Source organism: Neodiprion fabricii, chromosome 3 (assembly GCF_021155785.1).
Source record: "Neodiprion fabricii isolate iyNeoFabr1 chromosome 3, iyNeoFabr1.1, whole genome shotgun sequence".
Taxonomy (NCBI): Eukaryota; Metazoa; Arthropoda; class Insecta; order Hymenoptera; family Diprionidae; genus Neodiprion; species Neodiprion fabricii.
Window position 1 is genome coordinate 22968270 of NC_060241.1, and position 27696 is coordinate 22995965.

The 27696-nt window shown below is 37.5% G+C and overlaps 3 protein-coding genes across 11 annotated transcripts in view; 1 reads left to right on the forward strand and 2 right to left on the reverse strand.

The window, feature by feature from the left end:
• LOC124177771 (peptidyl-prolyl cis-trans isomerase-like 3) lies at positions 1 to 2422 on the forward strand. Of its 3 annotated transcripts, none has more exons than XM_046560559.1 (5): positions 1 to 153; positions 241 to 315; positions 641 to 921; positions 1023 to 1177; positions 2170 to 2422. In XM_046560559.1, the coding sequence occupies exons 1-4, from the start codon at positions 151 to 153 to the stop codon at positions 1147 to 1149; spliced, it is 486 nt and encodes a 161-aa protein (XP_046416515.1). In that variant the 5' UTR covers positions 1 to 150; the 3' UTR covers positions 1150 to 1177; positions 2170 to 2422. The 3 variants fall into 3 exon arrangements, with proteins under 3 accessions (XP_046416515.1, XP_046416516.1, XP_046416514.1); XM_046560560.1 differs by having other exon boundaries at positions 2174 to 2422; XM_046560558.1 differs by having other exon boundaries at positions 1023 to 2422.
• On the reverse strand, positions 658 to 10796 carry LOC124177765 (sarcosine dehydrogenase, mitochondrial). 6 transcript variants are annotated; one of them, XM_046560546.1, is made up of 17 exons: positions 9236 to 9657; positions 8593 to 8955; positions 7157 to 7344; positions 6730 to 6850; positions 6359 to 6612; positions 5275 to 5487; positions 4866 to 5195; positions 4629 to 4791; positions 4347 to 4494; positions 4122 to 4260; positions 3750 to 3947; positions 3281 to 3548; positions 2781 to 2910; positions 2412 to 2668; positions 2096 to 2258; positions 1863 to 1970; positions 658 to 1782 (listed from the first exon to the last, which is right to left on the reverse strand). In XM_046560546.1, exons 3-17 carry the CDS (start codon positions 7262 to 7264, stop codon positions 1626 to 1628), a joined length of 2757 nt encoding a protein of 918 aa, XP_046416502.1. In that variant the 5' UTR covers positions 7265 to 7344; positions 8593 to 8955; positions 9236 to 9657; the 3' UTR covers positions 658 to 1625. The 6 variants fall into 6 exon arrangements, with proteins under 6 accessions (XP_046416502.1, XP_046416503.1, XP_046416501.1 ...); XM_046560547.1 differs by lacking the exons at positions 8593 to 8955; positions 9236 to 9657 and adding an exon at positions 10537 to 10796; XM_046560545.1 differs by lacking the exon at positions 8593 to 8955.
• LOC124177761 (E3 ubiquitin-protein ligase HERC2) overlaps positions 9949 to 27696 on the reverse strand; it is a 19072-nt gene continuing 1324 nt past the window's right edge. The window contains exons 3-15 of one of the 2 annotated variants that reach the window (XM_046560533.1): positions 27014 to 27214; positions 26515 to 26722; positions 26183 to 26440; positions 15240 to 26089; positions 14806 to 15129; positions 14422 to 14731; positions 13573 to 14294; positions 13203 to 13397; positions 12863 to 13106; positions 12492 to 12715; positions 12216 to 12370; positions 11623 to 11898; positions 9949 to 10603 (exon numbers count right to left, since the gene is read on the reverse strand). In XM_046560533.1, the coding sequence (XP_046416489.1) occupies positions 11665 to 11898; positions 12216 to 12370; positions 12492 to 12715; positions 12863 to 13106; positions 13203 to 13397; positions 13573 to 14294; positions 14422 to 14731; positions 14806 to 15129; positions 15240 to 26089; positions 26183 to 26440; positions 26515 to 26722; positions 27014 to 27214 (13925 nt within the window). In that variant the 3' untranslated portion in view covers positions 9949 to 10603; positions 11623 to 11664. Of the gene's footprint in view, positions 11899 to 12215; positions 12371 to 12491; positions 12716 to 12862; positions 13107 to 13202; positions 13398 to 13572; positions 14295 to 14421; positions 14732 to 14805; positions 15130 to 15239; positions 26090 to 26182; positions 26441 to 26514; positions 26723 to 27013; positions 27215 to 27696 lie in introns of both variants that reach the window. The other variant, XM_046560532.1, reaches the window with a different exon arrangement.

Consider the following 27696-nt stretch of genomic DNA (forward strand, 5'->3'; position numbering starts at 1 on the left):
ACGATCCCACACTACTCATGCTCATGTCCAATAGAACAAAAAATACAATATGGCCGATGTTTGACGTCTCTTCTGATCACAATTTAGTGTCGAGAATGAACCGTTGTGATTTCGATTTGTTATGTATTTATCGACCTGTCCACGCTTAAAATGGTTATAAATTCTCTGTATTATCTCCTTTTGATGTTTACTGCAAGTTCAGCTTGAATACCTCACACATTTGTTTTTCTCATATTTCAGAGCGTGACGCTACACACTGATGTAGGTGATATAAAAATTGAAGTATTTTGTGAACTATGCCCGAAAACATGCGAAGTAAGTATACAAATTTTTCGAATCTTCTATTGAAAAATCTCCTACATTAACCAAATACTCAGTTTTATTCCTTTCACTGGGACACTTCTTCATTGTATGAAGCAAAGTGACAATCAGAAGGCATATTTTTGTCTGTTTCTAATCTAACCTAGAGGTCGAAAAGCAATAAATAATCTACAAATGATACGTTACTTCAAATTATAATTAGTCATCACACGTTTTAGCATCACAATCAATAATGAAAAATTCATATCACTTATCGGCCAGAAGAATGATCTTTTATCTCTCGTATCTGCACCAAATATTTTATTTTCTGATTCTTCAGAATTTTTTGGCATTGTGCGCGAGCAACTATTACAACGGATGTCTATTTCATCGAAACATCAAAGGCTTTATAGTTCAAACGGGTGACCCAACACATACTGGAAAAGGCGGTACCTCAATTTGGAATCGTAAATTTGAGGACGAGTTCAAAGAGGATTTGAAACACAATGCAAGAGGCCTTGTGTCAATGGCCAACAATGGACCCAACTCTAATGGAAGTCAATTTTTCATAACATACGGACCTCAACCACATCTGGACTTAAAATATACCTTATTTGGAAAGTAAGTATTAAAGAACATCTTGTGATAAAAAATGAAAGAAATACTTGTAACGGCTCGTCAGTTTGATATAAGCAGAATTCTAAATCTCATACATTTTTCAGGGTGATTGATGGACTTGATGCTCTTGACGAGTTGGAAAAATTGCCCACTAATCCAAAAAATTTCAAGCCACTGACTGAGACACGAATCAATGGTATAACAATCCATGCCAACCCACTCGCGGGATGATTCAACTTTACAAATACTGCTTTAGAATGTAATTCCAATTTTTATCGTAGCTCAGGTAGATAAAGCATTGTGGCTTTGACAACTGTTGAATGTTACCGTTTTTTTTTTTTTCAAAATATTTATTTGAACAAAAATGTTCGAAATAATATTAAATAAAGATTTGTTAAAAACTAATTCAGACAACTGTTGTTCTCATAAGGTTGATCACAATTCATCACCTCTTTTCTTGCTCTTTTCCTCTAACTATTATACATTCACAGCCTTTCAACTTACACATACTGTCTGTATTGCACAGTGATAGCATGTATGGTTTTACATGTTTGCTATAAATGGATTTAATGCTAAGCTTTTCTTTGTATGATTTAGCAGGTTTTGAACGAAATATTCAAAAATAATTTAATTACACCGGATTTCCGTCACAATTAAAGGAAAAAAATTGTAATCAATAATTTAGAAAATCTTAATTTGTATGTATGTTAGTCATATATATCACGTAGCCTTTTATTTTCTGGATCGAACGGACTATGTAGATGTAGTTTGGCTGGATACTTGTGTCCCATAATTTCAATTTCGTAGTTTCCAGATTCTAAGTAATGTTTCGTTACGTTCTCCCCTTCAGGATGTGTTACATATCTTGAAAATAATTATAAATACCTTTATTTCGTGTTGTCATTCAGATCATTACAGTTTACAAGGGAATTTTTTGCACTTACCCTTGTCCAATACTGTTTTCAAGTGCAAAAGCATATTCGCCTCTCCTCAAGTACCCAACGTTTCTTCCATTTCTGTAAATCGCTTCCAAACCCCACAAAGGAATTTGCCTAAAAAATTAAAATTGGTTTCACACCTTAATACTACAAAATGAATGAAAATATTCGAGTACCATCTCTTCTATAATGATATATAATCTGAAATCTAGCTTATATGATTTTTAAATTGTTATTACGCGTCTATGAGAAAATATGCCATTTTCCTCTTGACTCCGTTTTTTCTAACATAATCTATTTTTTTCTTCCCAAGATAGTCTCCAGATTTCCGACAGACAAAGCCTAGACCTGCTTCAATTGGATTGTCATCCATCCTGAGATCTGAGTGCCATAGGTGATAGCCTGAATCACAATGCAAAGGTATGCATTATTCGGTGCATTCTTGGGAGTATTTTAAGGCTACTTATTGAAATCAATCTAACAATGTGACCAAATAGCTATCATCGTGTATCTACTTTCATATAATTTGTACATTGATCGATAAAAGAAGACGACCTTTTTCACTACTGAGACTGTACAGTGCTCTGTACCCAGCTAATTTCATTTTATAAGCTTTTCCAGCGTCCATTATCGCATGATAAACTTCCATACATAATTGCGACGGGATATACAGCTCAAACCCAAGCTCTCCTACGAAACTTAGTCTTAATACACGCACTGAATTTCCCTTGATTTTCAAGAGCTTTGAGGTTGAGAATGGAAAAGCTGTATTTGATATATCCCCATCCACAATACTTTCCAATATTTTACGACTGAAATATTATAATATATTAAAGACTGCTGTATATTGAGTGCACTTTCATTTCGATCAATTACTTAATGTTTATACGATACGCAAGTATTCATATATTTGAATATACGTACCTCTTTTTCCCCTGTATAGCGAGCACACCAATTTGTTTGGTAGCATCGTGCAAAGTGACCTCAAACCCTTTCTGTTTGACTACTTGATTCATGTGTACCCATGTTTGATATCCAGACATACCACCAGCAACTAAAATGGAATCATTCATTTCAAGTCGTGTCATTTGTATCTGTCCTTTTGTATGCTATACATCTCAGTACAAAGAATGAGATGGCAAAAACTAATCTTACAGTGAACATTTCTAGCACACCCGACTGCTTTGCTTTGAACCCCATACTGCGTTTACATTAGGCAATTTCTCTACTTTGCCAGTCATTAGTATTATTGTATTTTCATACTACCTGTAGATCATATCCAGCAACTTTGAAAGATTCACATTAATAAGAAATAAAAGTAATAATCAATAACTTGTGTATTCTCAACTGTATGAATATGCCAAGCTTCTATTGGAAAATCATAGGCAGAAATGTTTGAGTAAATAATATTTCAATATATGTACCAATAAGAAATCCTTTTCCCTTAAGAATTGGATCTACTACAGTTCCAGTTCCGCCTTCTATACATGTAACAGTACAGTCTGCTTCGACACCACCGTGTTTGTTAAGCATACAAGTATAGGTAGTCTTGTTTACTTCGCGATTAGTGTCAGCTGTAAATAGATAATCGACAGCCTTTTGAGCTTCTGGTCCACAAAGGTAGAACTTTCCAAAGTATGAGAGATTAAACAATACCGCATTGTTTCTACATGCCAGAGCTTCGTCTTTGATCTGTAAAACGTAATTATTTAGTGAATGTATATTTCAATTGTACATATAATCTATTTGTAATGTACATTCATGATTTGATAGTAATCAAATTAATAAGGTCTTCAGAAATTATGAATTTAATGAGGCGTAAAAAGATATGAATTACTTGAAATACAATCATTATTCTGAAAGTTAATTATATTCATATCATTATACACTCACAATTCGATGGTGTTCTGGAAAATTGAATGTATAATCTTGTTGAAGCAACTCGCTGTATTTATTATTTTCATTTTTCGGTGAACCATAACTTCCATAATAATCATATGGTGGAATTGTCACAGACCCTTCAGAAAGAAACCATCCTGGTCTTTCCCATCCTTGCCGTTCTTCCATGACTGCACCTTCTTTTAAGAGAACCTACGTACAAATAGTATTTGTAACAATTCAAGTCATCATATGATTACAATTTTCACATGTGTGTAACTGGGTACAAACTATTCCATCTTAAATCTTTCAAGATATATGTTGTTTATACAGTAAAGTAAAAAATCTATTTTTAAAATAAGTTCAAAATAGTGAAGAATATCTTACCTCATGAAATGGATCTTTATTCAAATTTCGTCCACTCAGATACTCATCATGAGGAAAAACTATACTATAATTTTTTGCATATGCTTCATGAGACCTCTCATTTGCCCAAAGAGAATCACTTGTTTGCTCTGGCGTAAATCTACAAACGGTGATTAAGAGGTTGCAACATTGTTTTTGGATTTCGTCGAAAATTTTTACACTCAATTCCAGTAGTATTTTAATTACCTTCTAATATCATAGCTGTACATGTGCTTATCTGGTCGTCCATGAATTATCCACTTTGCTATTTGATCCCCACAGCCACCTCCCAGCATCATTCCAGCACTGTTGTAACCACAGCTGTGAAAAAATCCCATACATCTGGGATCCTCCCCTAAAATCATAGTTTGTTAACAGTGCGTTGCATTTACTATAATAAAATTTAAATATCTCATAGACATGGAAGGAATTTAAAATGTTTATTTGAAAAATAAAAGCAAGTCTCATTGTTTATATCTGTCGACTCACCTAGAATGGGTTTGTGGTCTGGAGTGAAACTCTCAGGCCCACATACAGTACTCCTTATGCCTGCCGTTGAAAATTGAGGAATCAATTCCACAGCTCCTTTAATGTGTGGGCTAAATACATTCCAGTCTAACTCATACAATGCGAAGTTGAAATCTTTTGGAACCTTGAAAGATGACAAGTCTATATATAGATATAGTTAATATACAGTTGTATGTGTAACGTAGAATTCGAACTTACGGACTGCAAAATAATAGGGTTTGACTCATAGCCTCCCATGCATAGAGACGAGCCTTGTATTCTAAAGTACATGTTTCTATCATGGTCCCTTATATTTGGACAATTCTGTACACCTTCAATAGGTTCACTGACAACATATGCGTGTTTCATTGGAATTAAAGGTATCTGGAGACCAGCCATGTTAGATATACTTCTTGACCAAACTCCTGCAGCATTCACCACGCAGTTCGTTTTTATAATACCATATGGTGTTTCCACACCGGCAATTTGTGAGGATCCTAATTGTGTTTCTTTTTTCAGTATTCTAGTTACTGGACAATCTTGTACTACCTGCAATTTGATGAATAAATTAGGTGGGGTTCTAAAAATCTAAACATTGCTTGACGGACCGAATGTGAGAGTATCTTACCTTGGCCCCATGTTCCTTGGCATATTTTGTCAATGCGTTGCATAGCATCGCAGGGTCAACTACACCATCCTTTGGAGTGTACAGCGCCCCAAGAAATGCTTGTTCGTTCAAGAGTGGAAAAATCTTATTTGCTTCTTGGGGAGACATTAGATGTGAATCTACGCCGCATACTTTTCCTGCTGTTGCCAATCTTTTGTATTCGTCCATTCTTACCTACAAATTACATCAATACTCGTATCATCGAGTTCATTCAAAATATCAGAAATACGTTTTTCAACCTGAGAAATTAAAAAAAATTTATATACACGTCCTTACAAAACTCTATAGCTAACAAAAATTTATTCGCGAAGTTATAAAAAGTTGGCATGGCAAAACGGTTAAATGCCATCTTTATAATTATTCAGAAATACATAAAACTGACCCTGAACTGACTGAACTCTTGTGGTTCCTAATCAGTTCAAAATTCGTAAAATTGTTTAACGCCACGACCGAGACAGAAAAGGACCTCACTGATATGCTCCACTTCGTACCTCCACAGGTCATACTGCTCTATCAAAATTTACGTCAATAAAACTGAGTTACTGTACTGTCCTACAGTTTTTCCATTAAAATTTGACAATTTTGTCAGCAAATTATGTTCATATTGGCACTTACACCGTTTTCGATCCCTCCCTAGCTCGCCAATTTGCTCCGTAATATTTGAAAATCTTCAACCGCATCTGAGCAGTTAAGATTCAAACTTTCGATTCACATCTGTTTCGTCGTTTTAATATCGTAATTGTGTTTGTAATCGGTATTCAACGTTAAAAAAAAATTCGAACGATCCACGAACTTACACTGGCACGGAAAAAAATAATTTTCGCAAGTCATTTTCTAGAAGGCGGATTGCTCTATCGAATCGAGGCTCAGGCCATTTGAAGAGCTTGAAAAAAAACTCTAAAACATACTTTTTGATTCCTTTTAAAATTAACTAATCATATTTTGGGACAATTTTTCACCTTCTTGAAACATCATAATGATGTCACACAGTTTTACCGTACCACCCTTCATTAATTATGATATGAAAAATTTGAAAATTACCAACATCAGAATGAGCAATATACAGCCCTCCATTATTAATCCATCCAGGGTCTAATCCGGTTTCTGCTTCTAGACGCATTAGCAACTCTCTTGTCGTGTGCAACAATTGCATTTCCACATCGTTCGGTCTCAGTTGCCAAATCAAACCTGCGGTATGCCATGTTGTTCCAGCTGTTAACTTTGCTCGTTCCAAAAGTATTGCACTGACTCCATATTTTGCCAAGTGGTAAAGCGCATTGCAACCTGCACTACCTCCACCTTTCAAACAATTGCGTAATTTTTATAGCATATGAGTAATTCAAATAAGAGTTATTAATTTGTGCAATATACACGTGCAACTCATTTAAAAATAATATATTACATAATTAAGAATACCTATCACTACTACATCTGCAAATTCAGGAACATTTATTGTTTGGCTACATGTACTATTTTCTTCTGTCGGTTTGGTCAGCAACGTTCTTTTAACGTCAATGATTGTTTTTCTGTTTCCCAGCTAAAAAATGCGGCTAATGAATTTGTGATTCAAATTCTTATCATTTTCTAGGTATGTATGCAATACATGAATTTCACGATAGTTAATAAAATACCACAGTACATTATCTATGGGTCAAAAATATTCCGTCAATGCCCTGATACGTGCAATATTTCTGCAATGTTTGAATGAACTTTGTTGATCAAAATTAGGTAGACATCAACAACTGCTTATTTTTCAATGAAAATAAATTTAAACAATACAAATATCAGACTTAAGTTTCACTGTGAAGTAATCAATTATTTGAACAAATATTTTAATTCATACCTTAAGTGCCGCTAAGCGGATCATGTTTTCGGTTTTACTGATCAATGTCTTGAATTTTGTGCGTGACTGACCGCCAGCTTTAGAACAAACTGATTTGACAAGAGTCATGATGGATGCTCTGTTTTGTAAAATTTCTTATCAGAGGCTATGCATTATTACTCTCTGTTCTTTGCACATAATACGTCACACTGCAACACATGAACAAACATTACAGAATACTTAAATTTGGAGCTGAATTGCTGATAACTTGGCTTCATTAAAAATCAAAAGCTGAAAATATTAAAATGCTGCAATTGTGTACTTAGCTTGTTTATCACAAGCTAATTTTAGATTAAGTATCATTGAGAAGAGCTACTGGCTGCACTGCCAAGTTTAGCACTCGATTTCATAAAGTTGGAATATTCCTGAATGTACACCGTATTTATTTTTGATGAATGCAACTGTATTTTTATACCTTTACGTAATCAACAAGGGTAAAGTTAAGAAGGTTGAATTGTAATCAAATCTAATTATTTTGAAACAAGTAATTATGGTATGTTGAAATAGCTGTTAGAGCGTTGATATTTTGATGTTCAAAGGGCACAATGGTAATTTCTCAGGAAGTCATATCTGTGTTACAGCAGCAATAATTCCATCAACTAATTCTTTTTTCTTTGCTGGAGAAATCAGTTATCGTTCGTTATCACGTGTACTACAATCGTTATTAGTAATTCATAATCGTTATTAGACTTACTCTCTATACAGAAGAAAATAATGGATACCGTAGAACATGTATAATGTATGATATGTATAATATGTACAATAGCCAGACCATATTGTCTTAGCACTGATGTCATTTCTTTGATTAGGATGCAAATGTTTTCCACAGTTCCATAATAACGAAGTTCAGCTGTTTACTAATTCGAAGTTCAGAAACTTCGTTCATTATTTATTACCGCAATTGTAAATAAAACAAAATATCAAATTACCAATGTGTGAACATTGTGTTGAACTATTTTATTTTTCTAGCATTCTTACAAAGTGATGTTACAAATAAACGCACAATTGAAAGCATCACATTATTTATAATGCAATAATCATCGTATAATGCAGTAATGTCAATATTTTTTCTGTAATCAACTGGTACTGTGATCGTGTATGTAAGTCAGCACTTTGGACATACTTAAATATATATTGTTTAAAAACAAACTTAAAAAATATGCCGAAGTGCAGAGATTCTATGCATATTTAGGCATTTCAAATTCAAGGATTTCACTTAAGACCAGTTTTGAACGCGCAAATTTTGAAACACGCGGTCCAGTGTGTCAACGCTATATGTATCGGAACTTTGGACGAATAATTAAGTTATTCGTAAAAACTTTACCAAGTAAACGTATTTGCATTGGTAATTTTACTCTAATTCAAAGGTGCCTCCCACAGCTCGATGTTATACCTACCAAATTTAAGCCTATATCGTACAATGATGCGGCGCTCACGTATTCGAAGAACGAAATATTATTTTACTGCAGTTTCGCGATCGCTCGGCTTCAGAATGTGGAATTTTTTCTAACTCCGCATAGCGTTTGAATTGCACAGTCGCTCTTTCAGTTACACGACAATTCTCAGCCACAAGCCCCGATATGCTTCATCCGTATGCTTAAAATACGAACTAGACGATGTTTAGAAGTCTTACTTGTGCATGCATGGACATACTCAGTGATGAACGCGCTGCACGGGCTCATCTAAAGTGTTTGAAAGATGGGGCAGAGGTCACGTATCTCGTCCCATATATAATTCTCGCAATAGATCCGAGACTACATCTAAGGCAATTGTGTTCAATTATATTTTACGATCTACTTATATCTCATAGTCTTATTTGATAATCATTGTGTTATATTGCTGATTATTGTGTCTTGTAATTATTACGCGGAATTTCACGCGTTCGTCTGTATTATTGACCAACGCTATTAACGCAACGGCGATTGTTTATTGAAATATTACTGTAAAATCTTTTGATATTTAGCTGTACGCCACTAAATTAACAATCAAATTATTTCTCTCACAATTCTAACTGAAAGAAAGTTACTGTTTAATTCTTACCCTGCACTTGCCTCTACACTATTGTATATACCATTATAACACGTGCGTTTCAAGAACGATTTCACAATCCGAAAATGTATTCCTCACAGCACGGTAGTACAATACGCACTGTGTATTGGATTACTGAAAAAACGTAGCAGGCGACCTTGGGAAGAGAGAAGTTGATTCCCTACCTACATATAGTGGCATGGGAACAGCTATTAGACATATGAAATATATGATGCTTTGAAAGTTGTATATGCAAAAGTCCCGTTATGTTATAATACGGTATTTAATGACGCAAAATTTCATTTCCATTTTATGAAAGTCTCATTTCATTTTCAAAGAATTTCTCGTCTTCATATTTATTCGGTTTAGATAAAACTTTGTCCGTCGGTTTAATTATAATAACATTATCGATCGTTCCAATTTGACAATCTATTCAATTTCGCGGTGAACCTGATGCGCTGACCTCAATTTCGAAATAACATCACTCGTAAAAAATGAAGAATGCTATCTATAAGATATTACGCAAAGCTGAATAATTTCACAACAATTCGTTTTGTTGAGCACAAACTGGCGATATAATTTAATATAAAAACATTTTGCACAGAAATTAACACTCAGATCAAAGCTATTCAAAATGAAAATACCTTTTCCTGTATTGATTGTTTACGAAGTAATGGGTTTACCTTCAAAATATATCTAATAGCCCAAATCATACCTACTTGGTATTCTAATATTGTATTATTTATTTTTTCCGTGAAATATAACACAATAATCTTAACAGATTGCAATGAAAAAAACTGTTTTCTTTTACAAATAATACATAGTACATCATTTTCTGGTAAAACTTTGCGATAAAAAATTAATACCAGACAACAGAATTGAGACACAAAATATGAACCAGGTACAAAAATTTTTATGAGTCACGTTTCATCTAAACAGATGATTCTCTCTACTTATAACAACACCTGCGATCAAAATTTAAACTTTTCATTCTATGTAAGAATATCACTATATATAGTAAGTCCATGCAAGTACCAATTATCATTCGTTTGAAATTTTTTGTTCCTCTTGCGTATTATTCTAGTCCTATACATCAAAAGCATTTTCAGTTATCACACGTTGACAAACTCTTGAAGTTAGGAAAAACTCGAGTAAAAGATTTAAGACGAGGCTTTCCTTAATGTGAAATAAGAATGGTAAGTTTCAGAAAAAGCTCGTTACATTACCTAGCTTGATGAATATAGGTGAAACTTATGTAGGTAAAGGTCATTTTTCGAAATACCTTTTAATACATGATTTGCAGGCCAACTTACGCAACAATATTTCCAGTTTAGTAAAATTTCAACATCATCTTCGAAACATCAGTCCCTGTATGGTGAGCTTGAAGAATAATAGTAGCACACAGTAGGTAACAGATTTCATAAATTAAAAAAAAACTGAAAGAATAATTTTTTTATCTTTGTAACCCCCCAAATTTTTTTTGGAAACGATATCCGCGGATTATTTAAAGCTCTTGATACTGGAAGTCAAAGTTTTCTAAAGAAGATGTAAATACTGGAGTGTTTCTATATATATATGTTGTAAAAACACTAGAGCTATAACTTCTGTTATTTAACTATGTGTTACAGAAGTTATAGCTCTAGTGTTTTTACAACATTTGCTCACTTTTAAAGAAACCATGTAACAAGAGTAATTCAAATATGCAGAAGGCTCACGTATAATGCAGAATTTATTCTCTACCTCAACTCGTTTCTAACTGTAACATGTGACTAGTATTTTAAATTGAAAGTACATCATCCAGATAATTGAAATAAATAGTTTCTATCATAGAGTTTTAACCCATGACAAGCTGATTTGCGAGATCAACACAATTTTTTAGCTAATCAGCAATCATAAGACACTGTTTATAACAACATGATATTTCAACAGCAAAAATTAGACGTATGTATACAGAACAATAAACCGAGTGTCATAATAATATAGATTATAGCTCGTTAGTGTCAAATACATATTCATAGTATTTTCAGAAATAACAACAGATAATCTTACTTTCTGCACAATATGTACAAGGCATTCATTCGTACGAAGGAATCACATTAAATTATCAGACGATTAAAAGCAAATTAGGCGGGTTGTGAAGTACATAATCAAACGCCCCAAGTTTTTAATGTTTTCACAATTGTGTCTAAAATTCAATCTACGTTGAACGAAATTTAAAATTCACGAATGCCTTGTACTTCCACATACATTCAATATATCACAAATAATTTTACTCACTAGAGCACAACATGAAAAATAATTTCTAAGGCCCGAATCAAAATAATAAATGTTGAAATAAATCATTTTTTCTTCAAATTGTTATCATTGCACAACATTCCAACCCTATGCAAGCTTTTCACCTTATACTACACTTAGGATCGCGTAAATTCATCGTTGACGAGTTACAAAGACGTGTGCTCTTCACTAGCAATACTATCTGTATCTTCTACGTCTGAATTTGTAGCTGCCTGAACCCGTGCATATTCATCCGTATCGATACTCTTACAAAAATGTATGGCGTATTTTAATTTTTGACGTAGTACTGGCTTGCAAGAATATCTCGGCATTTTTAATAAAAAGAAACACGTGTAACTCTCTGGAAGGAAATGATCTGGAGGACTGTATTTGTCGAGTACCTAAAAATAAGAAATATGGGTTAAGCATCCTAGTTACGTATAGATGAAGAAATTTCATAATAACACTGACAGAGGCTTTATAATTAGTACTACTCAAGTTTTAGTACAGTGATTTTATAAATCATTTGTAGTTGGAATCGATAAATCCATTACGGTTAAATTTAAATCGTTTAATTTCATACTATAATTATCTGACCAATCGATCATGAAGGTAACTTTTCTCATCATGCAATATCCATAACCGAAATTCTAAGAACGGCAAAAAGTGTATAATAATATACTATATTTATTATTATATTAGAAATATCGATTCATACCTGTAAAACAAAGTCTCTTCCTCTGAAATCAGCAATTGTGCGTGGCAGTCTTGTTCGACCCCAGACAAATCGAAGAAATAGTGATCTTTCTTGATTTGAAAACTCTTCCATAACTTCCCAAAACCACTGAATTAGTGGTGCAGTTCCATCTACGCCTAGATTATGAATAGAATTTTTTCTCAGCTCTTTATAATATTGTCAAATCGGCATTTCAACAGACTGTGACAGTTAGGTATAAAATTGCAATGCAATTTCATGCACGGATTGAAACAGTACCTTTGTAAGTTGCTACCGATTTCAACAGGCTAAGCGGAATGTCTGGACTTCCACAAACCATTGTTTCCAACTCTACTCCACTAAACAATGCTAGAAGAGGAACAGGCACTACTTTAGACATTCCTTCCCTGACAGCAGCTATTTGAGTATCAAATTCGTGAAGTCTGTAGTTCAATGCTAATCGGACATACTCATGTCGATTTTCAGGAGTTATTTTTCGGTATCTGGGAAACAGGAGAAAAAAAAATTAACATTTGCCGAAGCTATGAAGATAGACTGCAGCGTATTTACGGTAAAAGAACTTTTTGATAAACTAAATAAACGATAAGAATCATGGAATATATATTATATAAAAAAAAGTATTCGTTTACCTATTTGACAATGGCACATCAACACCAACAGCAGATGGAGTAGAGAATGGCATTTCTAGAGTTTGAAATACTTTTTCATCTGGATCCATGTCTCTGATACATAGTAGTCCAGGGACATAGTCTCTGTCAACCTCGGTAAGATCAGCAGGGGTTAAAGAAATTCCAGCAAGTTGTTTCCATACTGGTTCCGCTAAATTTAAGCTTAGCGGGCTCCCAGTTCTAATAGCGATGCCTATCAATATTCCTGCAAAAATGATGAGAATATATTAAATTTGAAAATGAAAGATGGTACATAGTCCTACGTTAAACATTAGTGAGAATGCAAGACTAATGAAGTTACCTAAAAATTGGAACATGTTTATATGCAGATCAGATGTAGCCAAGGGATTCAATAAGAAGCAATCTCTGTTAGTTCCATTGTCTTCACGACCGTTAGGTGTAGGAATAAGTAGTGGTAGTGATCCATTTTGAAGTTCATCACACATTTCTGCAATACTTTCGCTGTATCCCCCTCCACAATCATCAACACTTTCACCTGTTGACATAAATATAAATTAGCTGTCATAATTGGAGAAATTTATAAATAGAGCTACTTTGCAACATAGAATACTAGTAACTGACTCTTGCAAAGAAAGTGATGTTGCGTGTTAATTAATCAAAAATGGTATGAAAATTATTTAACTATTTATCTATTTTAATTATTTACTCACCAACAAATTTAACTTTCCAAACTCTGTGTGGCAGAAATAAAACATCCTGTGTTAGCAACGGCATCTTAGAAACCATCTGTCCAAATACAGATTTTATCCCGTCAGGTCCAGCAAGACCTCCTTTACTCCTTGCTCTCTTTACTTGAATTCGATTCAATTCAATAACAGGTCCATATTGTCTATCTCTGACCATCGTAGCTTGGACAACTTTCCGAAACGTAGCTTCCTTAATACTATATACTAGCATAGGCGCTAATTTATTTAATCCAATATGTCCGGTTGTTTGGAACATAGGTAAGGATGGACAAAGTAATTCAGCAAAGTGATGTAATAAAACTAATCTATTGTGCAGGGCAGAAAATGGTAGGTCCTTAACAACATCATATTCCATAGGTGTTGTGGCTGGCAGTCGGCTTTGGGGAGCTTTTGTAGTGCTCCAGGCTAAAGTATGGGCGCTGCCACATGCAACTCGGGTTATTTTCTTGCCCTGTAAGGCATGAACAAGCCTGGGTCTTTGCAAAGCATTTGTTGTACCGTCTCCTAGTTGCCCCTCGTCATTGTCACCCCACGTAAATACCTCTCCTTTATCAGAACATGCTACACAATGGAGAGAGCCTGTTGCAATAGAGATAATTTTTTTCCCTTGCAGAGCTGCAACCTTTCGAGGCCTTCGGACGTGATCATCTGTACCATGACCCAGGCGATGGTAATCCCCTTTTCCCCTGCACAAATGTCGTGAATAATGTAACTACATTTTTTATTTTAATTGCTTTTAGTAATGACTAGACCCTATTTTCCCCATTTCTTCGGAAAGCTGAATTCATAAAAGAGCCTTTTACTCTTAATTACCACGTATATACAGCCCCTGATCGCGTTAATGCAACCGAGAACTGGCTGCCACATTCAACTTTAATGACACCTAACCCGGCAAGAGACTCAATTTTCATCGGTACTTTACATCCATCACTTCCACCTCTACCAAGTTTCCCATAGTCTCCATCACCCCAACTCCAAACATTGTCATCATCGGTAACGCAAAGTGTTTGTGCATCCCCACTGCCACAAGCTACATCAACCACTTTGTATCCCTGTAATGCTGAAACTAATTTTGGTCTCAGCTGATCGTCGCTGTCACCGTGGCCCAAGCGCCCATATCTCCCTGAAAATGTAACGATTAAGTTATGTCAAACGCACACAAGAGGGGAATCCTCGCTACTGCTTATATTATTATACCTTTTCCCCAAGTATATAGCCAGCCAGCATTAGTTATAGCTGCACTATGGTGACCTCCACAAGCAATATCAACAATTTCCATACCAAGTAATGACTCAATTAATTTTGGTCTGTCGTAAGATAATTTATTGCCGTGTCCTAATTTTCCATCTTCACCCTCACCCCAAGAATAGACATGGCCTTCTGAACTCAAGGCTAAGCTATGCTTTCCTCCAGAATTAACGGCAACTTTCTTGACAAAAACATGTTGAATTGATTCTAATAATGTCGGGGTCAAAGCTGAGTCTGTTCCACCAATGCCCAATCTCCCAACTGCACCATACCCTAAAATGTAAATTTATATTTGTAGCAGTGTAGATACTGCACAGATGGAAATGGATACTTCATGTGCAGAATATTTTTACTTATTTTCTATTTTTAAGCATTTTGCTCACCTGTTGCATAAATTTTTCCATCTGCGGTTACTGCCATCAGTGTCTGTTCTCCACCAGCCAGTTGTACAGGTCGCAATGCTGACAAGCTCTCACACGGAGACGGCAATTTTATCTTTGCACCTTCCAAACCCCCTAGTTGCCCTCTATGATTATGCCCCCAGCCATAAATGGCGCCAGACCCATCCCATGATAATGTCCAATCTTCAGGTCTTCTATTCAGCCATAACAATAACTGTTCGTCGTGTTCTTGTTTAAAATAATCATGATTTTCGTGATCTTTTGTAGTACCATCACCTTCAGTTGTCATCTCATTTATTCTCTTAGTTACCTCAATGCAAAATGGCTTGGGTAATAGAGTTCTATTTATTAACGATTTTGCTACTCTAGCTGCAAGGCAATATCTTCTGAACCATGACCACTTATGCATTTCTGAACAACATGGCATCGCATCCAGTTCTAAATCACAGGCCAGAGCTATAAGTACTTTGAAAAAATCACTGTGCATTAGTTGTTTGCCACCTCTCACTGCAGGGTCCTCATACTCATATTGTCTCAATAAAGCTTGTGGCAAAGAATCCAATAATGTCGATAATGTATCTTCTAGTCGAATACCAGGCCCATTTAAATATACAACCTGCAATTTCTTCAACGCCCACATCCTTTGTGAAGCAGTCAAGATACTCAACTGACTGCATTGCGCTAATGTAGCCGCTAATCTTGTAACAATATGTCTGTCGGTATTTGATACACTGTTTCCGAGTAAACATTCAGCTAAAGCTATGGAAGGTTGAGATAGCACAGCTCTATCTGAACCTAATTCATGCGGTGCCAATGTAGCCAAAACAGGGTGCACAGTAAATCGCCATCCCCATCCATTCACTGAGCCATCGGAAGAAAATCTCCACCGTAACTCGTCGCCTTGGACTCTAATTTCAGCTGCCCATTCGCTCCACTCTCGACCAGATTTAATAGCAAGCACACGACCTGTAGCATCCATTATGGTAAGTGGATCGTGTCGTCTCTCCGTTGAGCACTGACGATCAAACTCTATTCTCAGTGCTTCGGCCCCTGGGATTTTTACATTTCCTGTCAATGTGGTGTCATCAATATACGGATGTGTTGTTTCTTGAACAATAACCTGTGGTGTCATATTCAAAGAGTTAGAATTAGCTGCAGTGTCTTCTAGCTCTGTCACACAAAGTTCCAGCAGCATATTGGCTATTTGCCGATTAGAATTTCCCAATGCCACCAATACTGATGAAATTGTTTCCTTCGCACCTTCACAAACGCGATTGGCGACTGCCAACTTTAACAAGTCAACTAACATTCTTGCATCATCCTCTGTCAATGTTGATGTAAATTCGTCCAAACCAGGTTCAGTAGTATGTCCGTCTCCTACAACTTGAGCATTCGATGTGAGTGTAGCAGCTATTACACTCATAGCACTGGTTGACATTTTTGAAGCTTTTGATGATAAACTTGCTGAACTAGACATAGAAGGGAAAGTTGCTAAGAGGCATTCTTCTGATTCTGGTGTAGCCCTGGTACTTGAAACAATGTTTGCAACTTCAGCAACATTAGCAGGCGCTTCACCCCCACCTTGGGCTATCTCTCCAACATTTTGGTATACTGTATGACCATGCCCTATGCTAGAGCTCATTGTACCTTCTGGAGGAGTATCTGGACTAGACACCGTTCCGCAGGATGCTAGTGTAGTATGACTGTGTAAGGCGATTACAACAGCTGTTCTTGCCTGCATGATGTGAAGAGCATTTATTACATGCTGCAAAGCTTGCTGCTTAGCAACATTACTCTCCAATGAGAGTATAATGTGTGACAAAGAAGGTCGGACGCTTTTTGATGTTGCATTGGTGTTTGATTCATTTGTATCGAAGAAACCAAGAGTTGCTTGACCCAAAGGATCCTTGTCAGTCGGAAATGTTACAGGTTCTTGATTACTAGTAGCTGGTTGATCAGTTAGAACCCATGCAACGCTGTGACTAGATCCACAAGCCACTCTGTTCACCTTTGCATCCTCCAAACCGTGTACCATAGAAGGTTTTCTATTAACAATAGTTGTGCCGTTTCCTTGCTGCCCATGGTCGTTGTCTCCCCATGCATAAACTTGTCCAGTATCAGTTACTGCTAAACAGTGCAAGGCCCCGACAGCTACATGAACAACTTTCTTGCCACGCAGACCTTCCACAATTGTGGGCTTTCTAATATGATGATCATTTCCATGCCCCAAACGAAAGTAATCTCCTTTACCCCATGTCCATACTTCTCCATATTTTGTAAGAGCTAGTGAGAATTGTGCTCCACATTCTACTTGTATTACACCTAAGCCATTCAACCTATCAATAACTAAAGGTGTATAACATCCGTCACTACCACCACGACCCAATTTTCCAAAATCTCCATCGCCCCAAGAATATACAGACCCATCTTCAGTTAATGCCATTGTTTGCGCATCTCTGCTCCCACAAGCTACTTGAACAACCCTCTGCCCAACCAGTGCTTCAACCAATTTAGGCCTGAGTTGAGAATTTGTGTCCCCGTGTCCCAATCTTCCATATTCTCCCAAGCCCCAAGTATATAACTCTCCATTACTTGCAATGGCAGCTGAGTGCCCTGATCCACAAGCTACATCTCTAATTCTTCTAGACTTCAAGGCTTCGATGAGTCTTGGCTTGTGTAGAGACAAGTGGTTACCATGCCCCAACTTTCCATCTTCGCCTTCGCCCCATGAGAATACTTTTCCATCCATTGTCAAAGCTAACGCATGTTTACCGCCGGAATGTACTGCAACTTTTTTAATTACGTACTGACTTAAGAATGGTATGGGTCTAGGCTCATACACATTATTATTATCTCCTAACCCAAGCCTACCATTTGTGCCCTCACCACAGGCATACAACTTTCCTTCTTGACTAACAATGAATAGTGTTTTACTGCCGCCTGCAATATGGATTGGTTTTAACTGAGATAAAACCTCACTGTACACTGGGAGCTTGACCTTAGACCCTTTCAGGCCACCAAGTTGGTCTTTGTCATTTAATCCCCACACATAAACAGCCGAATGCTGGTGCATATCTCCTGTGCGCTGAGTTGTGAGTTGTTCTTGAACAGCTTCCCAATCAGATGCCAAAAATGAAACCGATGTTGCCAGCTGGTTTTCAAAAAGTTTCTTTCTGCCCACTATATGCAGACCATGTATTTTACAGTCAATGCCTCCATTGCGACACTGTTTTATTGATATTTCAATGCACGGGTAGTATTCTCTCAAATCTTGGATTAGAGTGACGATTTTATCGGTATTTCTCACAGTAATCGTTGCAAGTTCTAGTAAACTAGCAAACGAATCACCCGCACTAACTACAATTAAACATGGCATATAACTACTGTCCTCTGGGTTCACAGTCATTTTCAAAGAATGTATCAAAATTCCAGGGAGCATTTCTAGTCGAATCCAATGCTTTCCTTGTGATCCACAACTTTGCCAATATTTCCCAGAACCATCTACCAGTCTGGTAGCCCAAGTTTCGCGGGATGAAACATTCAGAGTTCTAATGCATTTAGACCAGTTTTCTATTAATGCTGGTTCAGATAAATCTTGCCGGTGGTATCGCCCTGGTTTTCCAGCATAAACTGCTGCAGAGCCTGGTTCAGCAATTCTATTGAAACCGTGTCTGTGTGACCGTTTTGTATAAAAACAATTTTCACATAGGTTGTAATTTTCACAAGGCTTACATTTGAATCTTGGTCCCGAAATTGGTGATAGATGGCAGGAATCACAAGAGACCGCATGGTGATACGATGGAACTCTCTCCATTTCTGCAGCACATCCAGTCCAACTGCTTTGTTGTGGAAAATCGACAGATACGTCATGCCCATTGTTAATTATCCCAGTAACTACACCTACGCTCTGATGATTAACCGAACCCCACTTGTACTTGGGTATTGCAATCGCTGCTTTAACTCTCACTTTATCTCCAACTTTCAATGCAGGTAAACCAGGTAAAGTAGGTGGATGTCCTAAAAGTTCAATGTGAATGAATCTAACCCAATAAGTGCTACCTTTTCGTTGCCACGCAACCTGGACATTTAGATCATGCAAACCTTCTGGGTCAATTTTCACAACTTGCCCAACATCACCATAAGCAACTTCTTCGTAACGCTTGCAACAGCGAACAAACATGCCAGCTGTTACATTATCACGAATGTAAATGGCGTATTCGTCAACTGATAAAAAATCAGCACGTTGCATGTAAGCCTGTGGGGGAGGTGCTCCCACTTCATGAGCCGATGTAGTATCGTCTACCTCTTCACTTATAGAAACATCAGAATCTGACAAAGGTTCAACACTTGATATCGTTTCCGTGTCGCTACATCCAGCATCAGGATTTTCAAGAAGCCAGCCTACTACTGTTTCTGGTGTAATGTTTGCTTCTGCAATACTTAAGCTTTTTATGGCCATTTCAGCACTCTTTTTATGGAAACCCATTTCTATTAACTGTGTTACCAAAGGACTGCTGGGGGGGCAATTCTTTTTTGCGCCGCCCTTACAATGTCTCAGTTGACTTGACGTTAATGATGCTAGTGAACATTCAGATGTGGGGGTTGCAGGTTCTGATGCGAGTCCAGGAAGTTGAATCGGTGTGTGTTTTAATTCAGATGTCAAATACTGTGACACTGCCAGAGCTGCCACTTCCAATTCTTCACGGGTAAATATTGGTTTCAATGGTTGAGGTTTAGTAGCACGAATTAGCATCTCTTGTAAAAGAACGGTTTGATCTTCTTCGCTTTCGACGATTGGGCATTTTAAAACTCGTCTTAAAAGAGTTTGATGAGAAAGAAGAGCTTTCCCAGCATTAAGAGCTGCCAATTGTTGTTGCTGAGTACGAAGTACTGATGCATTAACAACACCTGCTATAACTGGCATAGAACCAGGGCGTCTATCTATGGCACAATGGCCTAAAAGTAAATTGGCCCAAGTCATGAGCAAGTGTTCTGTCATGGGCATTTGATCCAAGCGAAAATGTTCGTGAATATTCTTCACTGCAGATAATGGTAGTTTCTTTTGTATTCCAGTGTCACGCATTTGTACTAATAACTTGGAATGTTGGGTAACCTTACAAATTGTTCCAATTTGTCCTTCAGTCTCAATCAGACCTCCAATTCTTGGCTTATTGTCCAAACCTCCGACGACCGAAAGCGATGCTATGACAGTTTGTTGTATAGCGAGGCTATTTTCACCATCATTTTCATTCATTTGTATGTGAAACAAAGGTCCATCATTTAGAAGATCTGAAGCTAAAGCAAGTTTCGCAGTAAGAAATGTATTTAAAGTGGCGTTCCAGCCAGGTAGAGGATGCAAGTTACGAATCAAAGAGATGATTTCTTCAGCTATGGTTGAACTGCGCGCAGCAGTCAGCGATACTCGACATTTATTCATTCGAATCTCTGTATTCGATCTTGTGTCAATCATGAGTGTAATTTGCCCTAAGAGTTTAAATATCTTGTCTAAAAATGAAATCATTTCTGGACTTTCTTCACTCCATGAGGGTAATACAACTTTTAACAATCTTAGTGCCATAATTTGCTTCTGCAGATCTATGTTATTCTTTTCCTCAATCATGCTCAGCAATAAATCAACCCATGGCTGAGTGCTTAAAGCTCTACATAGCATTGGTGAGTTGGCCACTGCTCTTAGAAGGCCCAGACTAGCCCAAGTTTCATGATGGTCTTTAGCCAACAAAGTTCGCGTGCCAGAATCTGGCTTATTGGCAGCTGATATAATTTCTCTGATGACAGATGCCAGGAGCTTTATGGCGGATGGTTGAACTCTGTTGGCTTCTATTCCACAAGAAAGTAAAATAATACGAAATAGCGCACCAGATGCAGCTTTAAGGTACATGGTGGGATGTAGATCGTTTATTCCATCTCTGTAAACCTTGTTCGCATCCAGTGGGGACTCACTATCTGTATCACTGTCAGGTGGTGTAGGTGGCTCAGCTAGTTTCAAATCGTATTTACCCTCCTTGCCCATTCTGTAAGAATTCGTATTTCCATTATCCCATTGCACTCGAATCCAGCCATCTTCGCCTAATTCTCCCACAACTCTACCTTCACCAGGAGGTGGTCCGTCTTGGTCTCCCCACTTCCAATCGACGCCGCGCACAACTCGTGTACCAATTTTCATTAATGCAGCTAGTTCTGATCCGTTTAATGTCACTGCAGGTGGTTTAGTTTTTTGAACCGAGTCTTCATAAATGGCAGTAAGTTCCTTAGGTTTCAACATCTGAGTAGGTAGCGAAGGTCCAATTTGTCTGAGCAAAGTCAAGATGCTAGACAGTAATCCAGAATTTACTAATAATCCAATTTCATTAGCATGTTGATAACCGGTCAACATTCCTAGAATCGTTAGCAAAAATCTTGCTCTTGGTAATTTTCTGAGCCAGGTATAAGTACCTTGGTTCAAGCTACTTTTTCCATCAGCTTTTGATTTATATTTTAGTTCGGTTTGCACAATGTGTTCTCTTAATGTTCTAATTGCCCAAATTGTAACTTCAGATTCTGCCAAAATTATCTTTGATTTTTGATAAGGAGTCACAAGTTGAATATTGCTCAAACAATGGGTGATCCCTGTATTATTGGTTTTATCATTATCAGTTAGTCCAAGCCATCCATTAAGCAAAGGGTATTTAACGGATGTTATTAGGTAATCTTTTTTCAACAGTTCTTGTATCATTAGGATTCCCTGCTCTCGCATCTTAACTCGTTGAACTTGACAATACATCGCTCTACGGAGAGTTTCAACATCTCCACCTTCTTCGGTTGTTGCAAAATTAATTATACTTGTCATCAGCATGCCAGAGTCAATAGCCAATGGTTGGTATTTAACTTTTTCAGCTATCTGCATTATTACTTTTGTTAAGTCTGGGGTATCATGTGGTTTAGGTGGCATTATTGAGGCAGGCATTCCAGTTTTCGGTGATAAATCTTCATCTGACTTATTTTTTGCTTCAGCATTTTGAATGGAAGTATTTACTATATCTTCTGGTTTGGCTAGAGAGTCTTTATTCGATCGGATATCTGACAGCAATGATTGTACAGCTTTTTTAAATCGTGGAAAAGTATGCAAAAGTTTCAAATCCTGCAGAGCTTTTACTTCGTAGCTTGTTGCTGGTCTGACTTCGTACAATAAGAATCTACACCTTTCTTGTGCCGGTGCACAGACTTCTTTGTAACTTCTATTCTGCAATTGCCTGGATCTGATCAAATTCCACTTTGTTTGATGTATTGCCCTTATCATATCAATCAGAGGTTTAGACAACTTAATATTTCCATCTGTCAATTCTTGGTCAACCAATGCAATAACTTGATATCCTAGAGCAAGATGTTTTATTATAACTGCCATGAGAAGTCTTCCAATCTCTTCAACTGGATGATCACCGCAAAAATCAACATGAGATAGTAGATTATTCATTTTACTGTATTTATCAACTATGGATAAAAATGCTTGAACAAAAGTGTCTGTTTTATGCGTTTCCGCTAAGGCTTGAATGAATGCAGCTATTCTGTCTTCCATTAATCGTTGAGGTTCATCTTTGGTACATATTGGTACTAGTGGTTCGGTAGGGGAATTGGCAGCTGTGGAATTGTTACTTCTTGCTTCACCTTTCTCTTCTTCATATGGATTCGGCGGTTGCATTATTTGTAATCCCCCTCGTAGAAAATGAGCGTTAACCCAAATTCCTGCCTCTTCTTCTGCAGGCTGGATGGATAAGCTCTGGCGCATTTTGTGCGCGTGTAAGCCTAAGAGGAAGCTCAAGGCTCTTTCCATATCCAATAAGCACGAACAGACATCGGTTTCTTCAATTGTAAACTGTGTGGTATCAGTCTCGGCATGGCAATAGCATCCCACAAAATATGAGTCCATCATATTTTGAGCTAACTGAGAGTGAGGTGTACTTAGAAACATTGCAGTCGCATCTCTACCTGCATACCTTTGGAGCAATTCCGGTGCACACGCGCCCTCGTATCTGAAATCCTGAACGTCATAAACTTTGTCCTGTATTACTATCCACAGACCCCCATCACGATTGTGATTCTCCAAATCTGCCCATCTGATTAATGATGGCTCATCATGCACTGGAATTTTGTTTCCGTGCTGGGGTGCAATTATACCTGGCCACGACAAGTCATCCGCATCATCCTTTTCGAGGGTCGGAGCTAATCTGTTAAATTTATCCAAAATATGTAGAATAGGAGATAGTACCTCCATCCAATTCATATTACGCAGTAACATGGGGTAATCAACTTGTAGAAGAATCAAGCAAATGATCAATTCTGGGAGTAGAATATTCACAATATCACCTTTTATGATGGATGCTACAAGCGCAAAATTTTTAGTACTGGTAGCAGCAGCTTCATTCGCTAAAGGTAACGTCTCTGTAACATGGTTGCACACTTGGCAAATATACTTTTTCAGAAGTGATTCTGCCCCAAGCATCTCTTGATCCTGGGGATTCTCTGAGCTATTTTCATGGATGCATTGATACAATTGAGCTATCAACAGACGCTGAAATCTCAGTAATAAGTTTATGCTTGGTGAATTGTCAAGTTTAGGGGCATTTTGATTTCTTGAAGATTGTTGCAGGGTTTGAAATTTAGACTGGCTGATACAAGATCCATTTCTTATCAATTGCTTTACTAGTTGAAGTAACGGTATTGTAACATTATGTTTTTCTGAATTGAATTCTTTCGCTTGTTTACTTTCTACAGTCTTTCCAGCACTAGAAACAACAGGGAATTCGCTATGATCCGAAACGTCTGCAACCTCTGCTTTTATTGCTGCTTTCAAAGCGAATTCTAATCCACCATCAGCCATCAAACTCGACACTAATAGATCAGCCATAAACTGTTGCCCTTTATTCGTGTTCGATTGCTCCAATCCACTGGAATTTGGCAAAAGTCCAGACAGCGTTTTTGCACGCTCGTTAGCTGTAGGTAACAAAACACTCCATCCTGTTTGTAGAACAGCCTGGGCTGCCTCTTGCATTGTAGCTAATATTCCTGCACTGCTCGCAAGATGAACGCACCGTTGTTTCAGTGAATTCAGTAATTGAGTGTTTCCAAGACCAACAGTTTTACTGTCAATGTTATGTGTAATCATTGTGTGCAGTTGTAGCCTCAATAAATTTAAAGCAGCCACGGCCAAACATTCACGGTCCTGTGTTGGCGGTCTAGTTCCTGGTAAGCCCTCGCAAGATTTAGCCAGTAAAGTATCCAAAAGTTGAAATGTATCTTCACAAACATCAACAACAAAGGCAACTTTACTTGCTACTGACCACGTTGACCTCATTGACCAAGCAAAACTTTGGGTAGGACCACAAACTAGTCCAATGACACTTTTACCCGTTAGTGCTGAACACAAAGTTGGTTCTGGAACTGTCGTACCTAAACCATGATCGATTTGTCCATAATCATTTCTGCCCCAGCCATATACTAATTGATCTTCAGTCAATGTTAGCACATGTACATTTCCAACAGCTAGATTTTTCACCTTCTTGCCTTGCAAACCTTCAACTAATTTCGGGTATCTAACGTGTTCTTCGTTACCATGTCCTAAACGATAAGTATCTCCTTTTCCCCAGGTATAAACTTCGCCATAAGCTGTTAGAGCAGCAGAAAATTGTCCGCCACAAAATACTTTTACAACATTTATATCCAACAGCTTGTCAACAATTTTGGGTGTTTTGGTTCCATCCGAACCACCTCTGCCAAGTTTCCCATAATCTCCGTCACCCCATGAAAACACAATTCCAGAATCAGTGACGCATAATGTTTGTGAATCACCACTGCCACAGGCAACATGTACGACCTTGTGACCATTGAGAGCTGTTACCAATGTTGGCACTGAAATATCGTCACAATTGCCATGTCCTAGCCTTCCATAATTTCCTCTTCCCCAGGTGTATAAGTCTCCGTTTGCAGAAAGTGCCGCAGAATATGTACTGCCACAGACAAGAGACGTTATTTTCTTATCAGTTAAAGCATCTATCACTTTTGGCTCATCATAAGAGTTGTTGTCACCATGTCCCAATCTACCACCATCACCGTTACCCCAAGAATATACCAACCCATCTTGAGTTAGTGCTAAATAATGTTTACCATCTGAATGCGAAGCAATCATCGCAACAGGCACCTCGGAAAAACCATGGACTCTTTGAAGATACTGTGTATCGGAACCATAGTGCATCATGTAAACTTTTCCCTGTGATGATAGAGTCATCAATGCTCTTTCGGAACAGCAGAGCTGCTTGACTCCTCGTTCCGCAATGGTGTCACAGTAAAACGGTGATGTACCATTTCCTAGTTTCACTCCACCCCAGGCTAAAACTTCTTGATACATTTGAGCTTGATTCTTAGAGAACCCTCCAGAAACAATAGGAGGTAACAAAGGACTAGCCAAGCGACTTAAATGGCTCATTATTATGACTGCAGCTTTTCGCAAATCTACAGCAACTGTATCATCTTCTGGTAGTCTTAAATGTTTTAATAGAACTTCACAAGGGCCGGGTGTGGCTATTTCATTCACGGTATGTCTTGGTTGAGGTATAGCTTCCAGCCGTCGTAATAAAGGAATGAGGGGCGCAGATGTACCAGACGGCATCACACGGTTGTCTTGATGCTTTGTTTTTCCACTGAGATAAAGTAACAGAATAACGGCATCTAGGAGACTCGATAATGTGCCTTTCTGTGTCGCAAGTTCCAGTAATAAGCAAAGTGCTGTATGTTGATCTGAGACTGGAACTGGGCACCATGACTTCCCAGCAACCACGTCCCTGACAAACATAAATTGAGAAAAAAAATTATCTACATTTATTTTGCATTTTTTATTTAGCACTGGTAAGCATGCATATGACTGGAAAACTTACCCAGTAACTACTTGTCTTAAAAATTTGGCAGATCTTTCAACGACTTCCAGCCAGACTCTTGATACATTTGATTCATCAAAAAGAGTAGCTTCTGGTAAAGATTGGAGCGCCTCGAGCGATTCGGTTAATAACTCGCTGCACAAGTCAGCATCTTCTCCTGAGCGCCACGCACGACGTAAGAATGCAAATGAAAAGTTCAATGCTGCTCGTGAACCAACTCGAGCAAGGCCTACCGTAGCTTTTTCACATGGTTTGATGCTGGAAAACATCAATAGTATATTGGAGTCAGGAACCCTTTCTTCGTCATCTGAATTGTTATATTTTTTACGTACATTTTTTGTGCTTTCACCACCGTCTTCAAAGTATTTGCATCACTGGTTTCTTGCGGTTTATAGCGAGATAAAGCTGAAAAGTATCTTCGAGCAACTACCAATCGTTGCTTTAATCTTGTGGCGAAAAGCGTACTGTTAGCTACTTCGTAGCAACGCTTTCTCTGTTCATCAATAAGGGATTCAATACACGTGACCAAATCATCGGTAGCTGAAAATTAGTGCCATTTATGAATAGTTTATGGTAGACTTATTACACAAACAGAGTTCTCTACTCTTTAGAATATCTAGAAAGTACAGTTAGACATTTCAGAATTCAATGTATTGATCACATTTGTACTGATCTTCCATCTACCACATACAAAGAACGAGTTCCTTTACAATAAGAGCAAATGTTAAGAAGAAAATTTTCAAGGCTGACCCGCAAAGTTTTGTCCTTATTTTCTCTAACTGTACATTATAGATAATAAATTATGGCATTCCCATAATGATGTCCACTCACAAGGCTGAGGTCCCCACAGCCATGAATCTATTAAACTTTGTGCTGGTATCGTTTTCTCAGTCAATGTTGCAGTTAATGCTGCTTCCTCAGCATCTATTTTTTGGCAGGGACCACAGTTGCATCCACTTTGTGGGCCACAAATACCATCGCAGCAGAGGCATGATAATACCCTTAAATTGCAGTAATAATGTCCGCTATCCCCTATTAACACATTAAATAAAATTGGTTATTACTGCTCGAAAGGTGTATATTGGTACCTTCATACCCTGGAAGAATTAATTTAGTATTTAATTATTATAAATATTGAATCCCTCTCTCTGAAACTTCATACAAATATTTGTTTGGTGAATTCAAATGATAATAAATGACGAAGACCATTTTTTCTTGACCTTAGTGACTTGTTGACTAATGTTATTCTTGGATATGAAGGTCAGAACTCAAAACACTTTTTTTATAGTGTTAACGTTTCAGCCCTGATGGGGGCCCTCCTCTGCGATAATTGAAAGTGTCAAACCACACCAGGTAATTCTCTCACTTATAGTGCATAAACATCCTGGCTTATTATCTAAACTATTCATGTTATTTTGTTAAAAAAGGAGTTGTACATTATTTTATTATTTTTGTTCGTGACAGATGGATTAAATAAATTGGTTCTGAGGAGGGCCCCCATCAGGGCTGAAACG

Excerpts from the sequence above, each read along its gene's own strand:
- LOC124177765 (XM_046560547.1), bottom strand. The coding sequence starts at position 7,264 with ATGACTCTTGTCAAATCAGTTTGTTCTAAAGCTGGCGGTCAGTCACGC. Across the intron at positions 4,792-4,865 it reads ACCCTATTATTTTGCAGTCC|GTTCCAAAAGATTTCAACTT; the intron begins GTAAGTTCGAAT and ends TCATCTTTCAAG. Across the intron at positions 2,911-3,280 it reads GGGAAAAGGATTTCTTATTG|TTGCTGGTGGTATGTCTGGA; the intron begins GTACATATATTG and ends ATTCCATTTTAG.
- LOC124177771 (XM_046560558.1), top strand. Across the intron at positions 316-640 it reads TATGCCCGAAAACATGCGAA|AATTTTTTGGCATTGTGCGC; the intron begins GTAAGTATACAA and ends CTGATTCTTCAG. Across the intron at positions 922-1,022 it reads AAATATACCTTATTTGGAAA|GGTGATTGATGGACTTGATG; the intron begins GTAAGTATTAAA and ends TACATTTTTCAG.